This window comes from Sapajus apella, unplaced genomic scaffold, assembly GCF_009761245.1.
Source record: "Sapajus apella isolate SASKATOON/1434 unplaced genomic scaffold, GSC_monkey_1.0 scaffold36, whole genome shotgun sequence".
Taxonomy (NCBI): Eukaryota; Metazoa; Chordata; class Mammalia; order Primates; family Cebidae; genus Sapajus; species Sapajus apella.
Window position 1 is genome coordinate 2,560,115 of NW_022436976.1, and position 23,100 is coordinate 2,583,214.

General features: G+C 32.9%; 1 protein-coding gene across 3 annotated transcripts in view; it reads right to left on the reverse strand.

The window, feature by feature from the left end:
• Nucleotides 1–23,100, reverse strand: part of PRKACB (protein kinase cAMP-activated catalytic subunit beta) — a 147,228-nt gene that overhangs the window by 70,724 nt on the left and 53,404 nt on the right. The window contains exon 1 of one of the 3 annotated variants that reach the window (XM_032296442.1): nt 13,247–13,542. The exons of the other annotated variants lie outside the window; for them this stretch is intronic. Within the exon in view, the coding sequence (XP_032152333.1) occupies nt 13,247–13,433 (187 nt within the window). The 5' untranslated portion in view covers nt 13,434–13,542. Of the gene's footprint in view, nt 1–13,246; nt 13,543–23,100 lie in introns of those variants that run through there. 3 annotated transcript variants of the gene reach the window in all.

Here is a 23,100-nt window from a genome sequence, read left to right on the forward strand (position 1 = left end):
TATATCCATACAACATATTATAATTCAACAATAAATCAGAACCAACTATTAATATAAAACATGGATGAATCTCAAAAATACTATTCTAATGAAAGAAGCCAAAAGTAAAAGACTACATATTATATAATTTCATTTATATAAAATATCCAGAAATTAAAATCTATAGAGACAGAAAGCATATACATGTTTATCTGAGGTTGAGGTGAGAGTAGGGATTGACTGGATATGGGTAACAAAAGAACTCTGTGGGGTGACATAAATGTTCTAAAGCTGATTTGTGCTAATGGTTGCACAAATCCTTAAATTTACTAATTAATATTGAATTATACACTTACAATGAGTGAATTATATGATAATGAAAACATACCTCCATTTTTAAAAAAAGAGTTGTCAAATGCTTCTCTACCAAGGAAGAAACAGTTGGCTTGAAACAGATCTTTGCCGTGGGAAGAATCATTTCAGTGGACAATTTAATTATGCAAATGTAAGACTGGTAGGCAACCATTACCTTGGGGGAATGATCTAACAAAAATCTTTTGAGGGTTTGTAAAGGCTGTTTCTCCTCAATACTTTGTGGTAAACAGAGAGAACTAAGGGAAAGAAGGTAAACAGATCTGCCTAAAAAAGCAAAACAGGAATTCTGAACGGGATCAACTCTTAGACTCCATCCTCTCTGAGGTTCAGAATTACAAAAATCTCTTTCACGGATTTTAGTGATAGATCTGTGGCTCACGAGATCTATGCTTAAGGAGGCTTTATCAAAATAGAAAGGAGATCTGGGTTGGTGATTCAGGCTGAAAAGTAGAGACACTGTAGGCTAAATCCAAGTGCCTACAGAGGCCAGGCAGGTAAAGCAATAGAAATAGTGAAGGCTGCAGCAAATCACATAGTGTATATCTGATTAAAGAGGACAGTTACTCAGTGCAACCCATTTTTTTCTCATGATAGAATAAGAGGCCACTGAAATCAGTTTCTCCAATGGTTCAAGCATATCAAAGTCCAGATACTTAAATGAATTTCTTGATTTAATATCATGGTTATTTTATATTTTCATATAATGACATAAAATTCAACTATTTAAAAAAAATACCATGAGAACTAAACAAAACCTATCCGCAAGTTGCATCTGGCTCACAGACCACTAGTTTGCTATCCCTGGACTAGATTTCAAGAAAGAAAGGCTAATTCTGGTACAGTGTGGGGATGGGCTGAAAGTACCTTCTCACACATCCAACTTGGCAAGGAAGCCGAGATGACTAAGCATATGAGTATAAATTAAGGAAATGAAATCCTTTGACATAACCCTTGAATGAACATAATACTGAAGAGTGAATCATCCTGTCATTAAGAACCACTGAGGTCTCTGCAAGGATCAGTTGCATCACATCAACAAGAGCAAGGATACATAAAATTTGTTGAGGCCACTTTTAAATCATGAAACAATGTAGCAATGCTAAAATTAACAGCAGCTGAAAATGATATCACTAGCTTATATGTTCATGCCTGCAATCCTAGCACTTTAGGAGGCCAACACAGGAGATTGCTTGCCCCGGGAGTTCAAGAACAGTCTGGGCAACGCAATAAGATCTCGTCTCTACAAAAAATAAACTTAAAAAAAATTAGCTTAGCACAGTGGCATGAATCTATATTCCCAGCCACTTGAGAGATTGAGGTAGGAGAATAGCTTGAGCCCAAGAGAACAAGGCTACAGTGAGTCATGATCACATCACTGCACTCTAGCCTGGGCAACACAGCAAGACCCTGTTTCCAAAAAATAAAAATAAAAAGCAAGACTCCATCTCAAAAAAAAAAAAAATCCCCATCTCTTTCTTCAACTTTTGGAAAGCAAATTAGTCTCCTTGGAATGAGTAAACTCCTAGGAATGTAGCAATGCTTGAAGCAGCTGAAAGAAGACTCTAAGAAAAGACCTCCTTGGAAGTCTTGCTAATTTGAATAGACGTGTGTCAGTGATTAAACTAAATATTTAAAAGATGACAACTTATTTGTATCTCAAGTGAGCCATACTTGTTAAATAACAATAACTAGAAATCAGAGTTAAAAGCAACCATGGTTTTAGAACATGCAAGTAATACTCAATCTCTCAGAAAACATGTCATTCTTCCTGTTCAACTTATTATTGCTTTCTGAATGACATCTTATTTTCAAAGTTATTTGCCTCTCAGATCACCTGCTACTACTAACCGATCAATTTTTAAAAGTGGAAAAAGTTTTTGTCCAAGATTGCTTTGGCTATTAAGGTCTTTTGTGGTTCTATGCAAGTTTTAGGATTTTTTTTTCTATTTTTGTGAAAATTGTCACTGAAACTTTGAAAGAGATGGCATTAATCAGTAGATCGCTTTAGATGCTGAGGGCATTTTAATAATATTAATTCTTCAGATCCATGAACATTAGATAGCTCCATTCATTGTGTTTTCTTCACTTTCTTCATAAATGCTTTAGTTTTCAGTGTACAAATCTTTCACTGCTTTGGTTATATTTATTCCTATGCATTTTTTTGTGATATTGTAAAAAGAACTGCTTTCTTGATTTCTTTTTTCCATAGTTCATTGTTGGTATGCAGAAACACTACTGATTTATGTATTTTAATTTTGTATCCTGCATCTTTATTGAGTGTTAATTTTAACAGTTTTTTTGGTAGAGTCTTCAGGGTTTTTTATACATAATATTTGCACATGTATAAGACTTCACTTCTCCCTTTCCAATTTAGATGCTATTTATTTATTGCCTAATTACTCTGGCTAGGACTTCCAGTATTACATTGAGTAGAAATGGTAACAGGTGGGCATCCTTTCCTTATTCATGAAAAGCTTTAATCTTTTCACCACTATTGAGTGTGATGTTAGCTGTGGGCTTATCCTATATAGCCTTTATTATGTTGAAGTAAAGTAGTTCTATAACTAATTTTTTGAGAGTTTTCATCATAAAAGAATGTTAAAGTTTCTCAAAAGCTTTCTCTGCATCTACTGAGATGACTATATATAACTTTTATCCTTCATTCTGTTAATAGTGTATCACATATGTTGACTTGCATATGTTAAACCATCCTTGATTGTGGTGTATGATCCTTTAATGTGCTGTTGAATTTAATTTGCTAGATTTTTGTTGAGAATTTTTCCATCTATGTTCATCAGGGATGTTGGCCTATGATTTTCTTTTGCAGTGTCCTTGTCTGGCTTTGGTATCAGAGCAATGCTGGTAAATGACTTTGGAAGTATTCCCCACTCTTCAGTTACTTTGGGAGCATTTGAGAAGGACCAGCATTATTCTTCCTTAAACGATAGAAATTCACATATGAAGCCATAAAGTACTACTGGATTTTACTTTGTTGGGGTTTTTTTGATTACTGATTCAAAGTCTCTATATTCCTTATTGGTTTGTTCATTGGATCAAACTAAAAGCTTTTGCACAAAAAGAAAACAATCGACAGAGTGAAGAGATAACCTAACGAATGAGAGAAAATACTTGCAAACCACATATCTAATAAGGAGTTAATATTAAAAATGTGAAAGGAACTCAAAACACTCAATAGCAAGAAAACAACCCAATTTAAAAAATGGGCAAGGGACCTGAATAGGCATTTCTCAAAAGCAGACATAAAAATGGTCAATGGGTATATGAAAAATGCTCAACATCACTAATCATGAGGGTAATAAAAATTAAAACCACAACGAGCTATTACCTCACATATGTTAGAATGGCTATTATGAAAAAGACAAAAGATAACAAGCATTGGTTAAGATGTGGGGAAAACAGAACCCTTGCACATTGTTGGTTAGAATATACATTAATACAGCCATTACAGAAAACAGTATGAAGAATCCTCAAAAAATTAAAAATAGAACCACCATATGATCTAGCAATCTTCTAAGTATGTATCCAAAGGAAATGAAATCAGTAGGTCTAAGAGATATCTGTACTCCCATGTTCATTACAGCATTATTCACAAGATATGGCATCCATGTGCATTTCCATTGATAGGTGAATAGATTAAAAATGTGGTGTATAACTACACAGTGGAATACACTAGTCAGCCTTAAGAAAGAAGGAAATTATTTCATTTGTGATAACACGAATGAACCTGGAGGACATTATACTAAGTGAAATAAGGCAGACACAGAAAGACAAATATTGCATAATTTCACACATGTATAATCTAAAAATGTCAAAATTGCAGAAGCAGAGAATAGAATGCTGGTTGTTAGGAGCTGAAGGATGGGAGGGTTCAGGGAAGGAAGATTTGGAAGATGTTGGTTAAAGGGTACAAAATTTCAGTTGGACAGGATGAATAAGTCCTGGAGAATCATCATATAGCATGGTGATTGCATTTAATAATAATGCATTAATACAGGTACACCCCTTATTTTATTGCATGTCACTTTACTACACTCAGCAGATACTGCACTTTTTACAAATTGAGGGTTGGGGCAACCTTGTGTCAGGCAAATCTATTGGTGCCATTTTTCCTACAGCATGTGCTCACTTCACGTCTCTGTGTCACATTTTAATAATTCTCACAATATTTCAAACTTTTTCATTATTATTATATCTGTTATGGCAATCTGTGTTCAGATGTTACTACTGTAATTGTTTTAGGGCACCACAAACTGCACTCATAAAAATGGTGAACTTAATTGATAAAAGTTGTGTGTGCTCTGACTGCTCTACCTACCAGCTGGTCCCCCATTTCTCTCCCTCTCCTTGGGCCCTACTATTCCCTGAGACACAGCAATACTGAAAGTACGCCAATTAATAACCTTACATGGCCTCTTAGTGTTCAGATGAAAGGAAGAATTGCACATCTCTCACTTCAAATCAAAAGCTAGAAATGATTAAGCTTAGTACTGATGATATGTTGAAATCTGAGATAGGCCAAAGGCTAGGCTTCTTGCACCAAACAGCCAAGGTGAGAATGCGAAAGAAAAAAGTTCTTGAAGGAAACGAAAAGTGCTGCTCCAGTGAACACACTAATGATAAGGCAAACAGCCTTATTGCTGATCTGGAAAGATCACACCAGTGAAAGCACTTCCATAAGCCAAAGCCTAATTGAGAACAAGGCCTTGACGCTCTTCAAGTCTACAAAGGCTAAGAGTGGTGAGGAAGCTGCAGAAGTCTGAATCTAGCAGAGGTTGGTTCATGATGTTTAAAGGAAAGAAGCCATTTCTATAACATAAAAGTACAAGATGAAGCAGCAAGTGCAAATGGAGAAGCTGCACCAAGTAATCCAGAAGATCTAGCTGAAGTAATTGATGAATGTGGCTCAACAACAGATTTTTAATTCAGACACAACAGTATTCTACTGGAAGAAGATACTATCTAGAACTTTCCTAGTTAGAGAGAAGACAATGCCAGGCTTCAAAGCTTCAAAGGACAGGCTGATTCTCACTAGGGGCTAATACATCTGGTGACTGCAAGTTGAAGCCAACATTCATTTACCATTCCAAATATCTTAGTGCCCTCAAGAACTATGCTAAATCTACTCTGCTTGTAATCTATAAATGGAATGAGAAAGGCTAGATAACAGCATTATCTGTTTGCAGCATGGTTTACTATTTTAAGCCCATCATTGGGAACTACTCAGAAAAAGATTCCTTTTAGAATATTAGTGCTAATTGACAATGCACCTGATCACCCAAGAGCTCTAATGGAGATGTACAAGGAGATGAATGTTGTTTTCATGGCTGATAATACAACATCCATTCCGCAGCCATGGATCAAGAAGTAATTTTGACTTTTAGGTCTTATTATTTAAGAAATATATTTTACACGGCTATAGGTGTCACAGATAGCGATTACTCTGATGGATTTGGGCAAAGTAAATTGAAAACCTTCTGAAAAGGAGTCATTCCACATGCCATTAAGAACATTGTGATTTATGGGAGGAGGTCAGAATATCAACATGAATAGCAGTTTGGAAGAAGTTGTTTCCAAGTCTCACAGATAAGTTTAATGGTTTAAAATTTCAGTGGAGAAAGTCACTGCAGATGTGGTAAAAATGACAAGATAACTAGGATTAAAAGTGGAGCCTGGTTATGTAACTGTATTGCAGCAATCTCACCATAAACCTTTAATGGGTGAGGAGTTGCTTCTTGCAGATGAACAAAGAAAGTAGTTTCTTGGGATGGAATCTATTTCTGGTGAAGATGCTATGAAGATTATTGAAATGACAACTGAGTATTTAGAATATTACATCAATATTGTTGGTAAAGCAGTAACAAGGTTTGAGAGAACTGACTCCAATTTTAAAAGAAGTTCTATTGTGGGTAAAATGCTACCAAAAATATCACATGCTACAGAGAAATCTTTTATGAAAAGACTTAGTCAATGTGTCACTTAGTTGTTGTCTTATTTTAAGAAATTGCCACCACCATCCCAACCTTCAGTGACCACCACTTTGATCAATCAGCAGCCAAACACCAACGCAAGACCCTCTGCAAGCAAAAAAATTAGGACTCGCTGAAAGCTGAGATGATCATCAGCTTTTTATTTTTTTAGCAATAATTTCAAATTAAGATATATACTTTAAAAAAGACGTAATGTTATTGCACACTGAATAGCCTACATTGTAAATATAACTTAAATGCACTGGGAAACCAAAAAATGTGTGTGACTTGCTTTACTGTGACTTTAGCTAATATTGTGGTAGTCTGGAATTAGATCTGCAGTGTCTCTGAGGGATGATTATACATGAAAATTGCTAAGAGATTCATTCTTAAATTTTTGCTATCAAAAAAAACTATGTGAGGTGATGGATATTCATTTGTTTTAGTCCTTTCACAATGTATACTTATATTGAACCACCATGTTTTACATCATAAATATATGCAATTTTATTTGTCAATTTTATTTATACATTTATAAAGCTGAGGAGGAGGGGAGAAGAAATAAACTTTCTAGGTTCAACTTATAAAGAATGGAGCTAAATGATCAAATCCATACTTTCCACATCCAGATTTTTGTTAAGGATTGGTCTATTTTGGCATTGCTATAAAGAAATACCTGAAGCAGAATAATTTATAGATTTATTTTGGCTCATGGTTCTGTAGACTGTACAAGAAGCTTAGTGTCAACATGTGCTATAGATGAGGGCCTCAGGAAGCTTTCAATCATGGCAGAAGGCAAAGAGGGAGCAGGCATGTCATGTCACAAGCCAAGAAAGAGAGATGGGGAGGTGCTATGTTTTTTTTTTTTTTTTTTTATTTTAAACAACCAATTATTGCATAAACTAATTGAGCAAGAACCCGCTCATTACCCATTAGGAGGAAACCAAGCTGTTTATGAGGGATCTTCCCCCAAGACCCAAACACCTCCCACTAGGCCCCACCTCCACCAACACTGGGTATCACATTTCAACATAAGATTTGGAGGAGACAAATATTGAAACATATAATGTTCTTACCATGATACTGGTAGTTGCAACAGAAGGAAGTATACTGGGCCATTATATTTTTTAATTTTTAAATATATTGTTTTGAGAATAAATTTTATAATGTTAAATGTGTTTTCATTTTTTTCACTTTATTTTTATTTTTTAATTTTTTGAGATGGAGTCTCACTCTGTTGCCCAGGCTGGAGTGCAGTGAGTGGCATGACCTCGGCTCACTGCAACCTCTGCTTCCTGGGTTCTAGTGATTCTCCTGCCTCAGTCTTCCGAGTAGCTGAGATTACAGGTGTGTGCCACCACACCTGGCTAATTTTTGTATTTTTAGTAGAGACCGTGTTTCACTATGTTGGCCAGGCTGGTATCAAAATGCTTGACCTCAAGTGATCTGCCCACTTCAGCCTCTCAAAGTGCTGGGATTACAGGTGTAAGCTACCACACCCGGCCTTAAATTTGTTTTTAAAAATTTCATTAAGGATAACAGTTATATAATTATTTTCACACATTCTCAAGTGCTATAATCTATGAAAAAACAATCATTATAATAATTAACTCCAAAAAGATATGCATGTTTTTCTGGGATTCAATTAATTTAATGCAAAAGCCTTAAAATGGTCATAACTTCTTCAAATTTATCCTATAAAATAAAAATATCCTAATATGTACAAAGATTTAGTTACAAGGATGTTTATCATGATATTTTTTAATGTAATAACAAAACATTAAAAACAGCCTAGATGGCCAATGATTGGTTAAATAAATTATGGCACATCCTTCTGATTTAATGCAAATAGTATTGTAGAACAACTCTTTATAAGGAAAAATCTTACTAAACACTGTGTATTGAAAGATCCAAATTTTGGAGCTGGGCTGAGTGCAGAGGCTTAGGCCTGGAATCCCAGCACTTTGGGAGGCCAAGGCAGGCAGATTGCTTGAGCTCAGGGGTTCATCAGCCTGGGTAACATGGTGAAACTCTACCTCTACCAAAAATACAAAAAATTAGCCAGGTATAGTGGCATGTGCCTGTAGTCCCAGTTATTCGGAAGACTGAGTTGGGAGGATCCCTTAAGCCTGGGAGGCAGAGGCTGCAGTGAGTCGAGATCCCACCACTGCACTCCAGCCTGGGCAACAGAGCAAGACTGTCTTAAAAAAAAAAAAAAAGATTTGGTAGAAATTTGTATGTCTATACACAAAATAGAGTATATACACAAAAATGGTAACAGCCATTACCTTTTGACAGAATTGTGAGTTTCTTTTTACTTTTTTCTTTTTTTTTTCCCCCGTGGTTTCAAAATTTTCTCCAGTGAAGATACACATTTAGAAATCATATTAAAATGTTATTAGACAAAAAGTGCTTCTCACACCTTAGTGTGCAAATAAATCAGCTGGGGAATCTTCTTAAAATGTAGATTCTGACTAAGTAGGTCTAGGTGGGATCTGGGATTCTTCATCCTGACAAGTTCCCAGGAGATGCTAATGATGCTAGACAGGGACCACATTGGAGTAGCAAGCTCTCTTCTAACTCTGTCACATGCCTATTTTTGCAAAGCACAAGCAAGTAAAAGCTTCTGGTTATATTAGTACATTTGATATAGTACTTGCATTGCTAAACAGCCCATGAATCATTTCCTGATTTCAACATCATTTAATATCCCAACTAGTTTAGTTTTACTAAAAGTCTGCCTATTACTCAAATTTTTATTAAAAATCATGATAAAAATGCATAGGTAGCACTAAAAATTGGTATTTACTAGAGCCAGGTCAGCATTTTACTGCTTTTAGTTAATGGTCATAGGCTTTTAAAATAAATTGCAAAGATCACAATAAAAGAAATTAGAAGGTCACTTGTGTAATACTGCAGCGATATTTACTATTAATTTAACAAATAACAAGATTTATTGAAAATTATGCTAGTAATACTGAAATAAACTGACAAGTTATTTGCCTTCAAGGAGTTCAAAATCAAATATGAGAGATAGATTCATACGGATTTACAGTAATACATTTTAAATACTATGAATAAACCACATTAAAAGTTAAGGATAAGGTGATACAAGAACATAAGGAAGAGCATAGATTCTAATAAGGAGGTAGGATAGATAAATAGGATGCATTGGTGGTTTTATTACAGAGATGATAACTGAGAGGATACCTAAAGTATGGGCAAATCTCACCACTGGTGGAAGAGAAGAATTCCAGACAGAAGCAGCATCTTGAATAAGCACTGTATAAGAGGAATCTATTATCCAACTATTCATTGCCCTGCCATGTCAAAAGCATTACTTCTAATTAAATGCCCAGCAAAAACAGAAAATATACAGTAGCTATATACATTTCCATGTAGTAAAGTAAGCAAGTTAACTTATCCTGTATTATGCTAGTTAAAATCTTTAGCCTCTTTTAACAAAGGTTGCATTATATTATTTTCCACTTTAAAAAACTGCATTGGCTTCTCACTAACATAGCATAGTACAAAATTCTGGATGTATAACAGAAACTTTTAATTAAATCCAGAAACTAATTTTCCAGACAATATCTTACTAAATCTTTTAAGTAATTTCTAAATGTTTATATTTCCACATATTTGTGTATGTTATTTTCTTAAAATAAACTTCTTAACTGGGTCTCAAAATTTTATTCATTTGTTAATGTTTTTGAAGGTCCCCATTTTCTCTTTAGTAATAATTTTTCTTACACTTAGCTTCCACAGTAAGCTACTTAGACATCTAAAGCAACTATTTCATTACGCCTTGAATATTATGTTTGCTCTTCCTACTCTTTTTGAGGATAAAAACTAGATCTTATATTTCCTAGAATCTTGCTTACTTATTATGATATAGTAAATACTCAAAATAGTTTTACCAAATGAGTATAAATTAAGTAGAAATTGGACTACTAAAAAGAAGCTTACGGAATAGTAGCAAGTGGGAAAAGCTGTTGAAAAGACAATGTAGAAAGTCTTTTAGCTGAGAAGTTAAAATGATATAGATTAATGGGCTAACAAATAGGAGGTAAACTGTCTGAGAGATTGTATAAAATTTGCAAAGGTAGAACTGACTAAAGTGGTCTATTGTAACCACTTTATAATTTTGTGTGAGGATATCCATAATCAAAATTGCTCATTTGTTTAATATCATGTTTAAATCTAATATTTACTAATATGGATTTGTATTTACAAGAGAAACAGCCTGTCAATTAATGGGAAAGGAGAAAGGAAAAGTATTTGATGGCATTGACCTATTTGCTTCTTAAAATACTGCTATTAGACATTCATTAAGTCAGCATTATATAACTTTACACATTTATGATCAAACAAAGATTAAAAAGCTAACCATAATAAATTTGCTAGAAAGAGAACTTAATGAATGTCAATACTCTCATTTATTCTGAGTTGGAACAAAAAGCAGAATTCCTCCATGCTTTTCTATGAACTTCATGTACTTATATGTGCATGCAATTAGCTGTTACATATTTATTTAATCAAACATGAATTTCTGTAAGTTTAACAGTAAAAGATGAAACACCTGGAGACCACTATGTGGTCTTCGTTCTGTGTTTCTTCCTATATATGATGTTACGGGACAAGAAAGAAACTTGGATTAAAGCTTGTTGCATTTCATATCTCCTAAACTGGTAATCAATTTTTATACAAGTTTATGAACTTAATTTTTTTGTAACTTGGTATAGTTTCTATGCTTAGTTGATTTCATTTTTTTAAAAACACTTTAGGAACAAACATATTCAGTATTTATCATGAGACATTACATTCCCCTTTCTTGTCAAACGAGTCATACAAGTAAACTGCTTTAGGAAGCTTTGAAGAATGTGGTTCATATAAAACTTTGTACAGTCAGAACTCCTTCTATAACTAATTTGCCAAATGAATAAAAATTATGTTTTCACCACAAAAATAAACCTCGGAATTTTGAAATGATAGGATTCCTCTATTTCAGCTCTATCACTGTTTTCTCCTCTATATCAATACATTTCATAATTAGAGCTTCATGTTACCATACTCGTCCTTAGATATAAAATTATTATCTCTACTATGGTATTTGGGGATATGAAAAGGAGAGCCAAGTAAAGGAATGCTTTAATGAACATTCAGTTAATCTTTAAGTATTTCTTACACCATGTATATTGTTTGCAGGGCTAGATGGTTTGCTCCTAATTTTTTGTGTACAATGATTCTATTTGTTTTGACTTCAAGATAAAAAAAAAATGAAAAACAGCATTTTATCAGTCTGTTTTTCCAATAGAAACCATGGCTCATACTATTTTCCATTACTAGATTTTAAAATGTGTTTCAGAAAGCATCACAGGTCCCATACATTTAAAAAGTGGTGAAAGTCTAGTTCAAAGATAACTTTTAATTATTAAAAACCCCTAACATTAATTTATTTGAGATATTTTTACTAAACACCCACTATACGAGGAGCAGGTATTAATGAAACAGAAATTAATTCAATTCTGTCTTTATTCCTCATTTAACTTTAAATTAAAAGATACTTGAAATGCATAAATAATTTCTAAAAGGATTTAGGAGACTGCAATTTAAAAGAATAGGGCAAAGATAACAATTAATAAGCTATTGTTACATGGTAAAGTTTAATAATATGTCATTATTTTAATATTCAACAGTTCATTAACTTTAAGATTTTATATATATATATATGTATATATATAATTCATATTACTAATCCATCAACTTGCTATACAGTAAAGACTACTTTAACCCAAAACCTTTTAAGTGGAAAAAAGTGCACAAATATATGTTCTTCCTCAATCTCCCTAAAATAGTTTGAAGAATGTAAAAAAATTTCTGATTCAGTAAAAAATTAATTCAAATAAGTTTCTATAACACTGTTAAGGTGCTATATAAACCTAGAAGTAACTTTTGTAAGCCATTCTTGATTTTGCTGTGGTGGTTGTTAAACTGAGTTTTCTTCCTTAACTGTTATCGAATACATAAACAGAAAGATCAAACCCTAGTGCTATGTGATGATCAAACAAACACACCAAAGAGGGCAAAAGTTTCAAGGGTAATTCTATTGTTCCTTTAATTGGAGTGACAAAAATACCTTAAGGAGGGTCCAAGGTGAGATGCAGAATGGTGGCACTAGTATTGTTTATATGTGCAACTTATCTTTTAGAGTGTATGGCACCAAAAATGGTTCCATAGTACCAGTTAAGCAAAGTAGTAAGTCCAAACATTTTAACGTGCCTGGAAGGAATGCAATTCATGAATAATCAATTTTTTCCTGCATTTGAGTCATATGTATAAATAACATGAAATAAAAAGTTTTGATATCCATGTTATAAATGTAAGAATTTAAATAGAATTATTATGGTTTTATTTTTTAAATTCCTGTTTGTAAAACTGAAATAACTTTCACACATGCATTTAAAAATAAAAACATGGCAAACGCAATAGAAATCTAATTATAAATTCAAGAGTCTTGTTGCCCTTTCAAAGTTTAAAGCTTATAAATACAAGACATTTTAAGAAGTAAACAGATGATTGTTTCTAAAACTTAAGTATTTCACTTTTATGTAAAAACAACAAAAAACAATACATTAGAAATGATGTAAGAATTTTGTAGAAAACTTTGTCACTGATATTGAACTTAAATTGTCAAAAATAAAACCATACAACGATGAAAGCTGCATGATTCAGTTCAACTTACAATCAAGTTTTTGTGGAATTCTTTTAACTTTATCTTGTAAAATGTCCTTATGAAAATTAGAAAACGACAAACAAAAGAGGGTTCTTTATGTTTGATTGTAAAACTCCAATTACCATTTTAGCTGCTAGTTATAATGTAGCATTTAAAAAATAAAACTTACTTGATCTGTCCCATAAGGCAGTATGTTCAGAGAAATGAAGGCTGTCATTTTCCAGAGCTGTTTTCTGATCATGTGCAGTACCTTTGGAGTGTCTATGAAATAAACGGCTAGCAAAACCTTCCAATTTCTGAAGAGCTGTAGTTGTACCTGTATACTGGTTACAAGGTGGTTCTCTATAAGCTGCCATTCATGTGCATTTACACTTTACTTAATGTAACTGCAAATATTTCCAGAAAGAGCTCACAACTTCTTACACAGAAGCTAAGAGCTATGCATGTCTCAAACTTCCTGTTTGCAGGGTATTCAAACCACTACTGCTGTTCTGTTTCCTGTTAATATAAAACAGCACATTACTGAGCTTTTCTTAGCAAAACACTTTTCATCTCAGCTAGAGGTGAGGATTTAAAAAACTTGCAATATCTGCCTAAAAGGCTTTGTGTCTGGGTGTTTTAATATTAATATACAGGTCAATGAGAGCATTAAATATAAAACTTTATATATATATATAGTGGGCTGAACATTTAAATAAAACTAGTTAAACATGTATGACAAGTCTATGCAAACAACTGAAGGCCAAGCTGTCCTCCAAATAAAACATGCTAAAGAAAGGCTGTATTTTTTTCTAGGAAATCAACTAATATAGAGATTTTATGAATCCTTATAAGCAGCTAACTTTTCATCAAAAAAACTAGTATGAAATGGGCATGAAAAAACTCTTACAAAACAAATTTACAACACATATAAATAAAACAATCTGAAATAGCACTTTAAAAAATCAAAAGTTTCTAATTCATTGATTTAGGTCTAACACGTACAGAACTACAGACACTTAGTATGTCAGTATTGTTTATCAAACTTATAATCTGCTGATATATGTCTACTACCAGGAGTATATTTTAAAACATTCTAAAATTTGAAAAAAATAACAAAATACAAGATTTAAATTACATAAAATTCACATAACAAGAAATTTCAATTGAGAGAAAAAACGTTCTTTCTAGTTGGCTGAGACATGCTAATTTTAAAATCTTACCACTGAAGACTACTACTTACCTAAATCCCTGATTTAGTGATCTCACTTAGAAACATCTCTCTCTCTCTCTCTTTTTAACAACACCACCAACAGAGTTTTTGCTCTGTTGCACAGTGGTGTAATCTCCTCTCACTGCAACCTCCACTTCCTGGGTTCAAGCAATTCTTGTCCCTTAGCCACTGAGTAGCTGCAATTACAGGCTCGTGCCACCACGCCTGGCTAATTTTTGTATTTTTAGTAGAGATGGGGTTTCGCCCTCGCCCCTCAGTCACCCGAGAAGCTGGGATTACAAGGCGCGCGCCACCACGCCCAGCCAATTTTTGTATTTTCAGTACAGATGGGGTTTCACCATATTGGCCAGGCCAAGAGTTGTCTTAAATTCCTGGCCTCAAACGATATGCCCGCCTTGGTCTCCCAAAGTGCTGTGATTACAAGCATGAGGCACTGCAACTGGCCAAAACATCTCTTTTGATTAAAAGTAAATAAAATTTGCCTTGTTGATTTTCAGGAATGAAAGTAACTGGCGGAATTTAACAAAAATTTTGAGTACTTGTTTTTTGACACTAAAGGGTAAGAAATTTGTGTGGTTTTCTTTGGAGGCAGAGGGGAGGGGAGGGAAATAAAAAAGAAGGGAAGGAAAGGAAAGAAAAAAAAAGATCTATCTAAAACAATCTATCTAAAAAAATCTTAGTTCAGATTTATTGCCAACTGTTTGACAAACATGAAAAACACAAACAATAATGACAAGGACAATAAATAGGAACAATAATGTTATCAAATTAGGACTACGTACAAAGTCAATAAGAAAAAACTGACTAATGAATTTTGCCATTTAACAGCTCATTTGTGTATTTTGTTTTGTGTAATGAAATTTGTATCAATCTAAACAAATATGTAACAGCGTCTAAAAGATAAATTAAATTTGTAGCCTTATGTATAAATATGTGCATAACAATTTATTAATAAAACACAAAAACTATTAATAAAACACCAATAAATTTTGCCATGGTAACAGCTCATTTCTATATACTTCTTTTATGTAATAAAATTTATATCAATCTAAACAGAAATGCAACAGTTCTATAACAAACTTCTTAAATTTGTAGCTTTATGCATAAATATTATTTGTGCATAACAATAACTTGTTTCTTAACATCTGGTAGTGCCTTATACAAAACAGACACTGACTAAATGTCTGTAGTCTTCAATAAACATCTACAGCGCATAGACTGACACTGTAATGGAAGAAGTGGATAAAATTACTGAATTCCCTTGACTTGCTCTAATGAAGGAAATTCTAATCATCTTCAAGGCTCAGTTCAAATGTCACCTCTTCAGTGAAGTCTCCCGCTTACTTGCTAGGAAGATAAACTTTGCTCCTTTGTTTTCAGTGATCCTACAATATTATGTTAAAAGGTATTGTTTATGAATTTATATGACCCTAAATTGTGAGTTACTTGAATTCACAAATGAAATGCATGTATGACATACTCAATAAACATGTTGAAAGAAGTATCATCTCATTTTTAACTATTTAAAGGTCTAAAGTAGAATCATCAAATACTTGAAAATGTTTGAATTTTATTTATGATAGGACCATATTTATAGATAATACAATAAGCACCAACTTGCTCACATATAGAGACAACAGCAATAGAACTGATATCAAACTTCTCCCTTTTCTCTATATTGTTACTAAATTTTATTCATTCTTTGAATTACATTTTTATTCATTGCCAATGCAGACTTCTTAAAATAACTTATTGTTTTCTCTGCTTCCAATCATACCCTTTAATCATTCACTTCTCTGACATATTAACCTCCCCAAAATATTACACTCATGGTGTTCCATTGCCAAATACACAAATTAATCCGAACATTTCAGCTCGACCATATTCATTTTCAACATGTCTAGCCAGATTTTTAATTTATATTCAATGTTGCTCAAGTACAGAAACTGCAGATTCCTAACTAGAACACTAATTAAAACAATGCATAAGCTTTAAAACAAAATTACTATAGCAAAAAGAGTAAACTTCACTAGATGAGTTCATCCTGAAAACATTATATTTTAAACCTGCACAGCTTAAAAAATAAAATTGTTTCAATTTGTAATCAGGTCCTTCCAGAAAATAGAATATTTAATCTTTAGAGCAATGTTTCTACCTATGGTAATGTGACCAGGAAGCTATTGCTATGAAAGTGCTTAGGATATTTGATTCTTGCTTTAAAAAAAAATAAAAAGAAGAAGAACTCTACTGGCATCTACTGCTAGAAAGAAACAACTGCAGTTTTAACTAAAGCTATGAATTTCTTCATAAGTGAAATTAATTTTAAGAAGTATATTGCTTTTTATTCTTCCTAATGGTATTTCCATAACTTTAATTTGCACTAAATGTCCTGCCATGCACCCAGAATTTTCCAGAATAGCTTATCTTGTAGTTAAATAAGATTTTAAGACTAGAGTGTAATCAACTTCATGAGGTTGATTTTATTCTTCATTCATTCTGCATTTTTAAAATTATAGAAATTTTCAGAGTTGAACCAGCTTTAACTGCCATAAAATACTACAAAATACTGGTTTCTTCTATTTAATAATAGTGATGACATACTTACCAAGCACTTTACAATATATAAAGTGATTTGCTCTATAAAACCATTTTGATATTATTGTAAGGCAAATAAGATCCTTACAATTAAAGTAAGCAGCACAGGTATTATTATCCTTGTTTTAAGATGCAAAAAATAAACTTATCAACATTAAGTGACTTGCCCAAAGTCACCTAGGTCTTCAAACTCCTAGATTAGGGTTGCTTGCACTGCAGGACACTGATTACACAAGCAGTAAACTTTTTTTTTTTAATGCAGTTATTTTCCAAATAAGGGTGAAGAAGTGGGGGTGAAAGAATAGTGGTGGGTAAGATTGATTCTTGGATATATTGTCCCAAGTCTGAAAATTTGCTGAAAAGGTTTTCATTAAGATGGTCACCTATAGTCATTCAATTTCATTGTCCATGTTTGTTACAATCATGTTGGGGCCAAGCAGAACTATGCACTTTAGAGTTTAAACATTGAATAAAAACAAAAAACATATTTAATGTGTAAACGATGTATTTGTTCCATGTGGAGGACAAATGACATGACTATAACTCCTGCTGTTCATATAAAGGTTTTAGGGTAATAGTGTTGCTTTTTCCAGAATGTTATACATAAGTGGATTTATAGACTATGTAACCTTTTCAGATTGGCTTCTTTAATTTAGTTTAGTATAGCAATTGTAATTTATCTATGTTGTGTATCTTACTAGTGCACTCAATTTTATGGCTGAATAGTATTCCATTGTATGGAATTAGCATAATTTATATATCTGTTTACTGTTGAATTTCATTTGCATCTTTATCAAAAATCAATTGACCATATTTGTGTGGATCTATTTCTGGACTCTCCATTCTCTTTCACTAATCTATGTGTGTGTCAGCTCTTTCACCAATACTACACTGTCTTGATTACCATAGCTTTCTAGTAAGTCTGGAATCTGATGGTGTAAATCTATTTTTTTTTTTCCTTTTTTTCTAAGTTGTTGGGGAATTACAGTTTCTTCACCTTTAGGTATAAATTTTAAAATCAGTTTATCTATGTCTACAAATATAATATTGCTGGGATTTTATTTGGATTCTGTTTATTGGAAGAAATGGTATCTTAACTATATTGAGTCTTTCAATCCATAATCATAGCATGTCTCTTCATTTACTTGGGTTTTCTGTTTTCTTTCACCGTTTTATGGTTTTCAACATATAGATCTTGGACGTATTTTGTTAGATTTACACCTAAGTATTTTTAAAATTGGAGCTATTGCAAATAGTGCTTTAAAAATATTTTATTAGGTTGCTGCCAAAGTAATTGCAGTTTTCACCATTACTTTCAATGGCAAAAACCTCTATTACTTTTGCATCAATCCAATATATTGTTCATTGCTACTATACATTATTATATTTCATATTTACTGGTGCTAAACTCACTTTTAGGAAACTTTTTGTAGATTTCTTGGAATTTTCTATGTAGGCAGTCATGTCATCTTTCCACAGAAATTGTTTATTTCTAATCTGTATGCCTTTTATTTACATGTCTTATTGCATTAGTCACAGTGCAAATGTTGAACAAGAGTGGTGAGAGTGAACATCCTTGCCTTATTCCAAGTCTTAGGAAGAATGCATTCAGTTTTTCATCATTAACTACTAAAATATTAGCCATAGACAGTGCTTTGTAGATGCCTCTTATTGAGATAAGAAAGTTTCCTTTTTTATCCTGAGTTATCTTGGAAAGATGCTGAATTTTACCTAATGTGTTTTTAGCATTTGTTGATATAATCATGTGGTTTTACCTTTTTATATGTGTCTGCTAATATGGTGGGAGGCATAGATTAACTTTCAAATATTAAACCAGCCTTGAATTCTCAGGATGAATGCCTCTTAGTCTTGGTGTAATAGTCCTTGATATATTGCTGGATTCAACTTACTAGTATTTTATTGAGGATTTTTGTGTTTGTGTTCATAAAGATATATTGTTCGGTAGTTTTATTTTCATGTGCCATCTCTGCATGATTCTGGTAGCAGGTTAAGGGTGGTTTCAGAAGATAAGTTGAGAAGTATTCTGTCTTATATTTTTCCAGAGGAAATTGTGAGAATTAGTATCACTTCTTCCTTAAATGTTTTGTAGAATTTCCCAGTAGAACTATCTGGGACAGTGTTTTAGTTTTTGGTTTTTGGAAGATGACAAATACTAATACAATGTCATCAATAGATATAGTATTATTGAGTTATCAATTTCATCTCAAATGAATATTGGTAGTTTGTGTCTTTCAAGAAATGGTCTATTTCAACTAAGTTGTCAACTTTATGTGAATAAAGTTTTCTAATACCCCCTTATTACTCTTTTAATGCCTGTGGCATTTATACAACGTTACATTATTTATTTTGCTGGTCAGATTATTCCACTTTGACCATTGTAAGCTCCATCAACTGTCTCCTGTGTCCCTTTGATATACCTCCATAATTGTGTATGTGTGCATGAATATATACATGAATACGTTTGAGCGCTTCCTTATTTTCTAGCACTACAAGATGCCCCATGCTCACTTTGTGTTACTTTCTGCCTCACTTCTAGAATCAGCCATTTCTCCAAGGAGCCTCAGTTCCTTTTATTGGAGAACGGTCTTAGAAATCAAGATCTGGGAAATGGGTACATTCATCTACTGGGGCGTTGTTGCTTCTAGGCCCTCTTATCTGAGAGCAAGAAAAATATACATGTATACCAACATTTGCATATTCCTTTATTTATATTTCCATATGTAACTGCCTGTGTCTGTAAACAAAGCATGAGTTCATTCTATTTTCCAACTCTAATGAATTACTACATGATTTTTTCAGCTGCCTTGCCTAGCTTATCTCTATCTATAAATTCCTGCTCCAATAGAGAGAAACCTGGCTCCCACCATCCACCATCAACTTACTTACTTGTTCAATTTTAGTATACATATACAGACATATTAGAATTGTTAACCTGGTAAGTAAGTTAACAACTTTATTCCCATAGAAAATAACTTTATCAACTAGAGTACAGTACTCCTTTGCCTCTAGTCTTACAAATTCCACTTATTTCCAAGATAACTTAAGTCAACACATTTTGTCTCCATTTGCTTCAGTAGGTTGTTTAACACATTTGTACTACAGTTAGATTATTTTTCACCTTCTGCATTCCTTCCTAGGATCTATCAACTTTCTAAATGATTTTTTAAAGTTTGCATACATTAAGCCTTGCCCTTTGTGCTGTAAGTGCTGTGGGTTTGGACAAATGCACAATGCCATGTAGCCAATAATTTTACAACCCTAATTAATCCCTTGTGTTTCCCTGAACCTTGGCACCTACTGACATATATATCAGTGTCTTTATATAAATATATATTTATTTTTACCATTGCTGAGTTTTGCCTTTTCCAGAATGTCTTATAATTGAAATCATAAAGTATATGGACTTTTCAGTGTATTTAAAATTTATCCATCTCTTTTTATGGCTTTATAGCTCTTTTATATGTAATTCAATAATATTCAACTGTATGGATGTTATTAGTCCGTCTTCATGCTGCTATAAAGAACTGTTCAAGATTCAGTAATTTATAAAGGAAAGGGGTTTAATTGACTCACAGTTCAGCATGGCTGGGAAGGCCTCAGCAAACTTACAATCATGGCAGAAGCTGAAGAAGAGGCAAGGCACCTTCTTCACAAGGTGGCAGGAAGGAAAAGTGCCAAGCAAAGAGGGGAAGACCACTTATAAAACCATCAGATCTCTTGAGATCTCACTATCATGAGTACAGCATGGGGGAAACCACCCATAATTTATTTACCTCCAGCTGTTCTCTCCCCTGACACATGGGGATTACAATTCCAGATGAGATTTGGAAGGTGATACAAAGCCTAGCCATATCAATGAATATATCAGAGTTTATCCATTTACCTACTGAAGGACATTTTGGTTGCTCCCAGTTTTTGGCAATTATGAATGAAGCTATAATGTACAGTTTTCATGTGCAGGTTTTTGTGCAGATATTGTTTTTAAATTGGTTAAATACCTACAAGTATGACTGCTGGGTTGTGTGGTAAGACTATATTTAATTTTTCAAGAAATTGCCAAACTGTCTTCCAAAGTGGTTGTGCCATTTTCATTATCACTAGCAATGAAAAAGAGTTTATGTTGCTTTGCATCTTTGTCACCAATTGGCAGTCAGAGAGAGAGAGAGGGAAAGGGAGAGAGACAGAGAGAGAGAGAGAGGTTTTAGCCATTCTAGTAAGTGTACAGTGGTATCTCATTGTTTTTAATTTGTAATTTCCTAATGACAAATAATATTGAATATCTTTTCATATGTTTACCTGACATCTATATCTTTAATAAGATGGCTGGTCAGATTTTTTGCCTACTTTTTAATTGGGTTGTTTGTTATCTTAGTATTAACTTTTATTTGGTATATTTCACCAGTAAATTCATCTGGTCCTGATGCTTTCTTTTTTTGGAAATTATTAATTATAATTTTTATATAACTGACTCAATTTTTGAAAGCCATAGAAGTATTCAGATTCATTTACACACACGTAAGTTTTGATAGTTTGTAGGAATTGGTCCATTTCATTTGTCAAACTTTTGGGCATAAAGTTTTTCATAATATTCCTTTATTATCTTCTTACTGCCCATGGATGTTTCAGTGAAGTCCATTTTTCATTTCTGATATTGATAATTTATATCTTCTTTTATTCTTCCTCACCCTGGCTAGAATTTTATCAACGTTATTGACTTTTTTTAAAAAACAAACTTTTAGTTTTGTTGATTTTCTTGTTTTCCATTTCAATGATTTCTTCTCTAATTTTTATTATTTATTTTCTTTTGCTTGCATTGGGCTTAAATTGCTCTTCTTTAGTTTTCCAAGGTGGAAATTTTTGTTACTGATTTTAGATCTTTCTTCTTTTCTAGGATATGCATTTAAGGCTATAAATTTCCCTCTAAGCACTGCTTTTACTAAATTGTAAAAAATTTGATAAATTATACTTTATCATTTAGCTTAAAATATTTTAAAATTTCTCTGGAGGTTTCTTTGACCCCAGTGGTATTCAGAAATACGTTCTTTAACTAATTTCCAGCTTTCTTCCTGTTACAGCTTTCTAGTTTAATTCCATTGTGGTCTAAGAACATACTTTGCATGATTACGATCTTAAGAGATGTGTTAAATGTGGTTTATGGCCCTGAATGTGGTTTATCTTGGTAAATGCTCCTATAAGCTAAAGAAAAAATGAATATTTTGCCATTGTTAAATGGAGCATTTAATGAATGCTAATTACATCAAACTGACAGTGCTGTTCAGGTCAATTACATACTTACACTGATTTTCTGCCTGCTTAATCTATATCAATTATTGAAAGAGGAGTGTTGAAGTCTTCAACTATAATAGTGGAGTTGACTGTTTTTCCTTTCACTTCTGTCAGCTTTTGCTTCATGTATTTTGATACTTTGTTGTTAAGTTCATATATTTAGGACTGATAAGTCTTTTTGGAGAACTGATGGCCAAATACACATGTAATGCTCCCTGGAACTTTTTAAATCCCTGATGTTTATTGCTCTGAAGTTTGCTTTCTCTGAAATTTTTGTGGCTACTTCAGCTTCCTTTTGGTTAGTGATTATATGGTATATTTTTCTCCACCTCTCTCCTTTTTACCTTGCCTATTCTTTATATTTAAAGTGGGTTTCTTACAGACAATGCATAGCTTGCCTTAAAAAATCATAAAAGAAAAAATGAAGGTAAAATAAGTATCTTTTATTTTTCTTATTCTCTACTGATCTAAAAGAAACTTTAAAGTAACAATAGTAGCAACATACTAGGTGATACTATCAACATGGACAAGAAAAATGAATAACTGCCATATCATAAGAGATAGGAGAAAGTATTGCTTTTCTAAGAAGAGTTTTGTTTTTTATCCACTCTGAACTGCCTTTTAATTGATGTGTTTATACCATTCACATTCAAAGTGACTACTGATATAGTTACATTAATATCCACCATGTTTGTAACTGTTTCTAACTGTTGCATTTATTATTTCTTCCCCCTCCTATTTTTCTTTCTCCTCTGGTTTTAAATGAACATTTTATGTGATTCTACTTAATCTCCTCTCTTAACATTTCACTTATACTTCTTTTTAGAATTTATTTTAGTGGTTGTCCCACAGTTTGCAGTTTGATTTTTAACTAATCTAAGTCCACCCTCAAAGAACACTCTACTGTT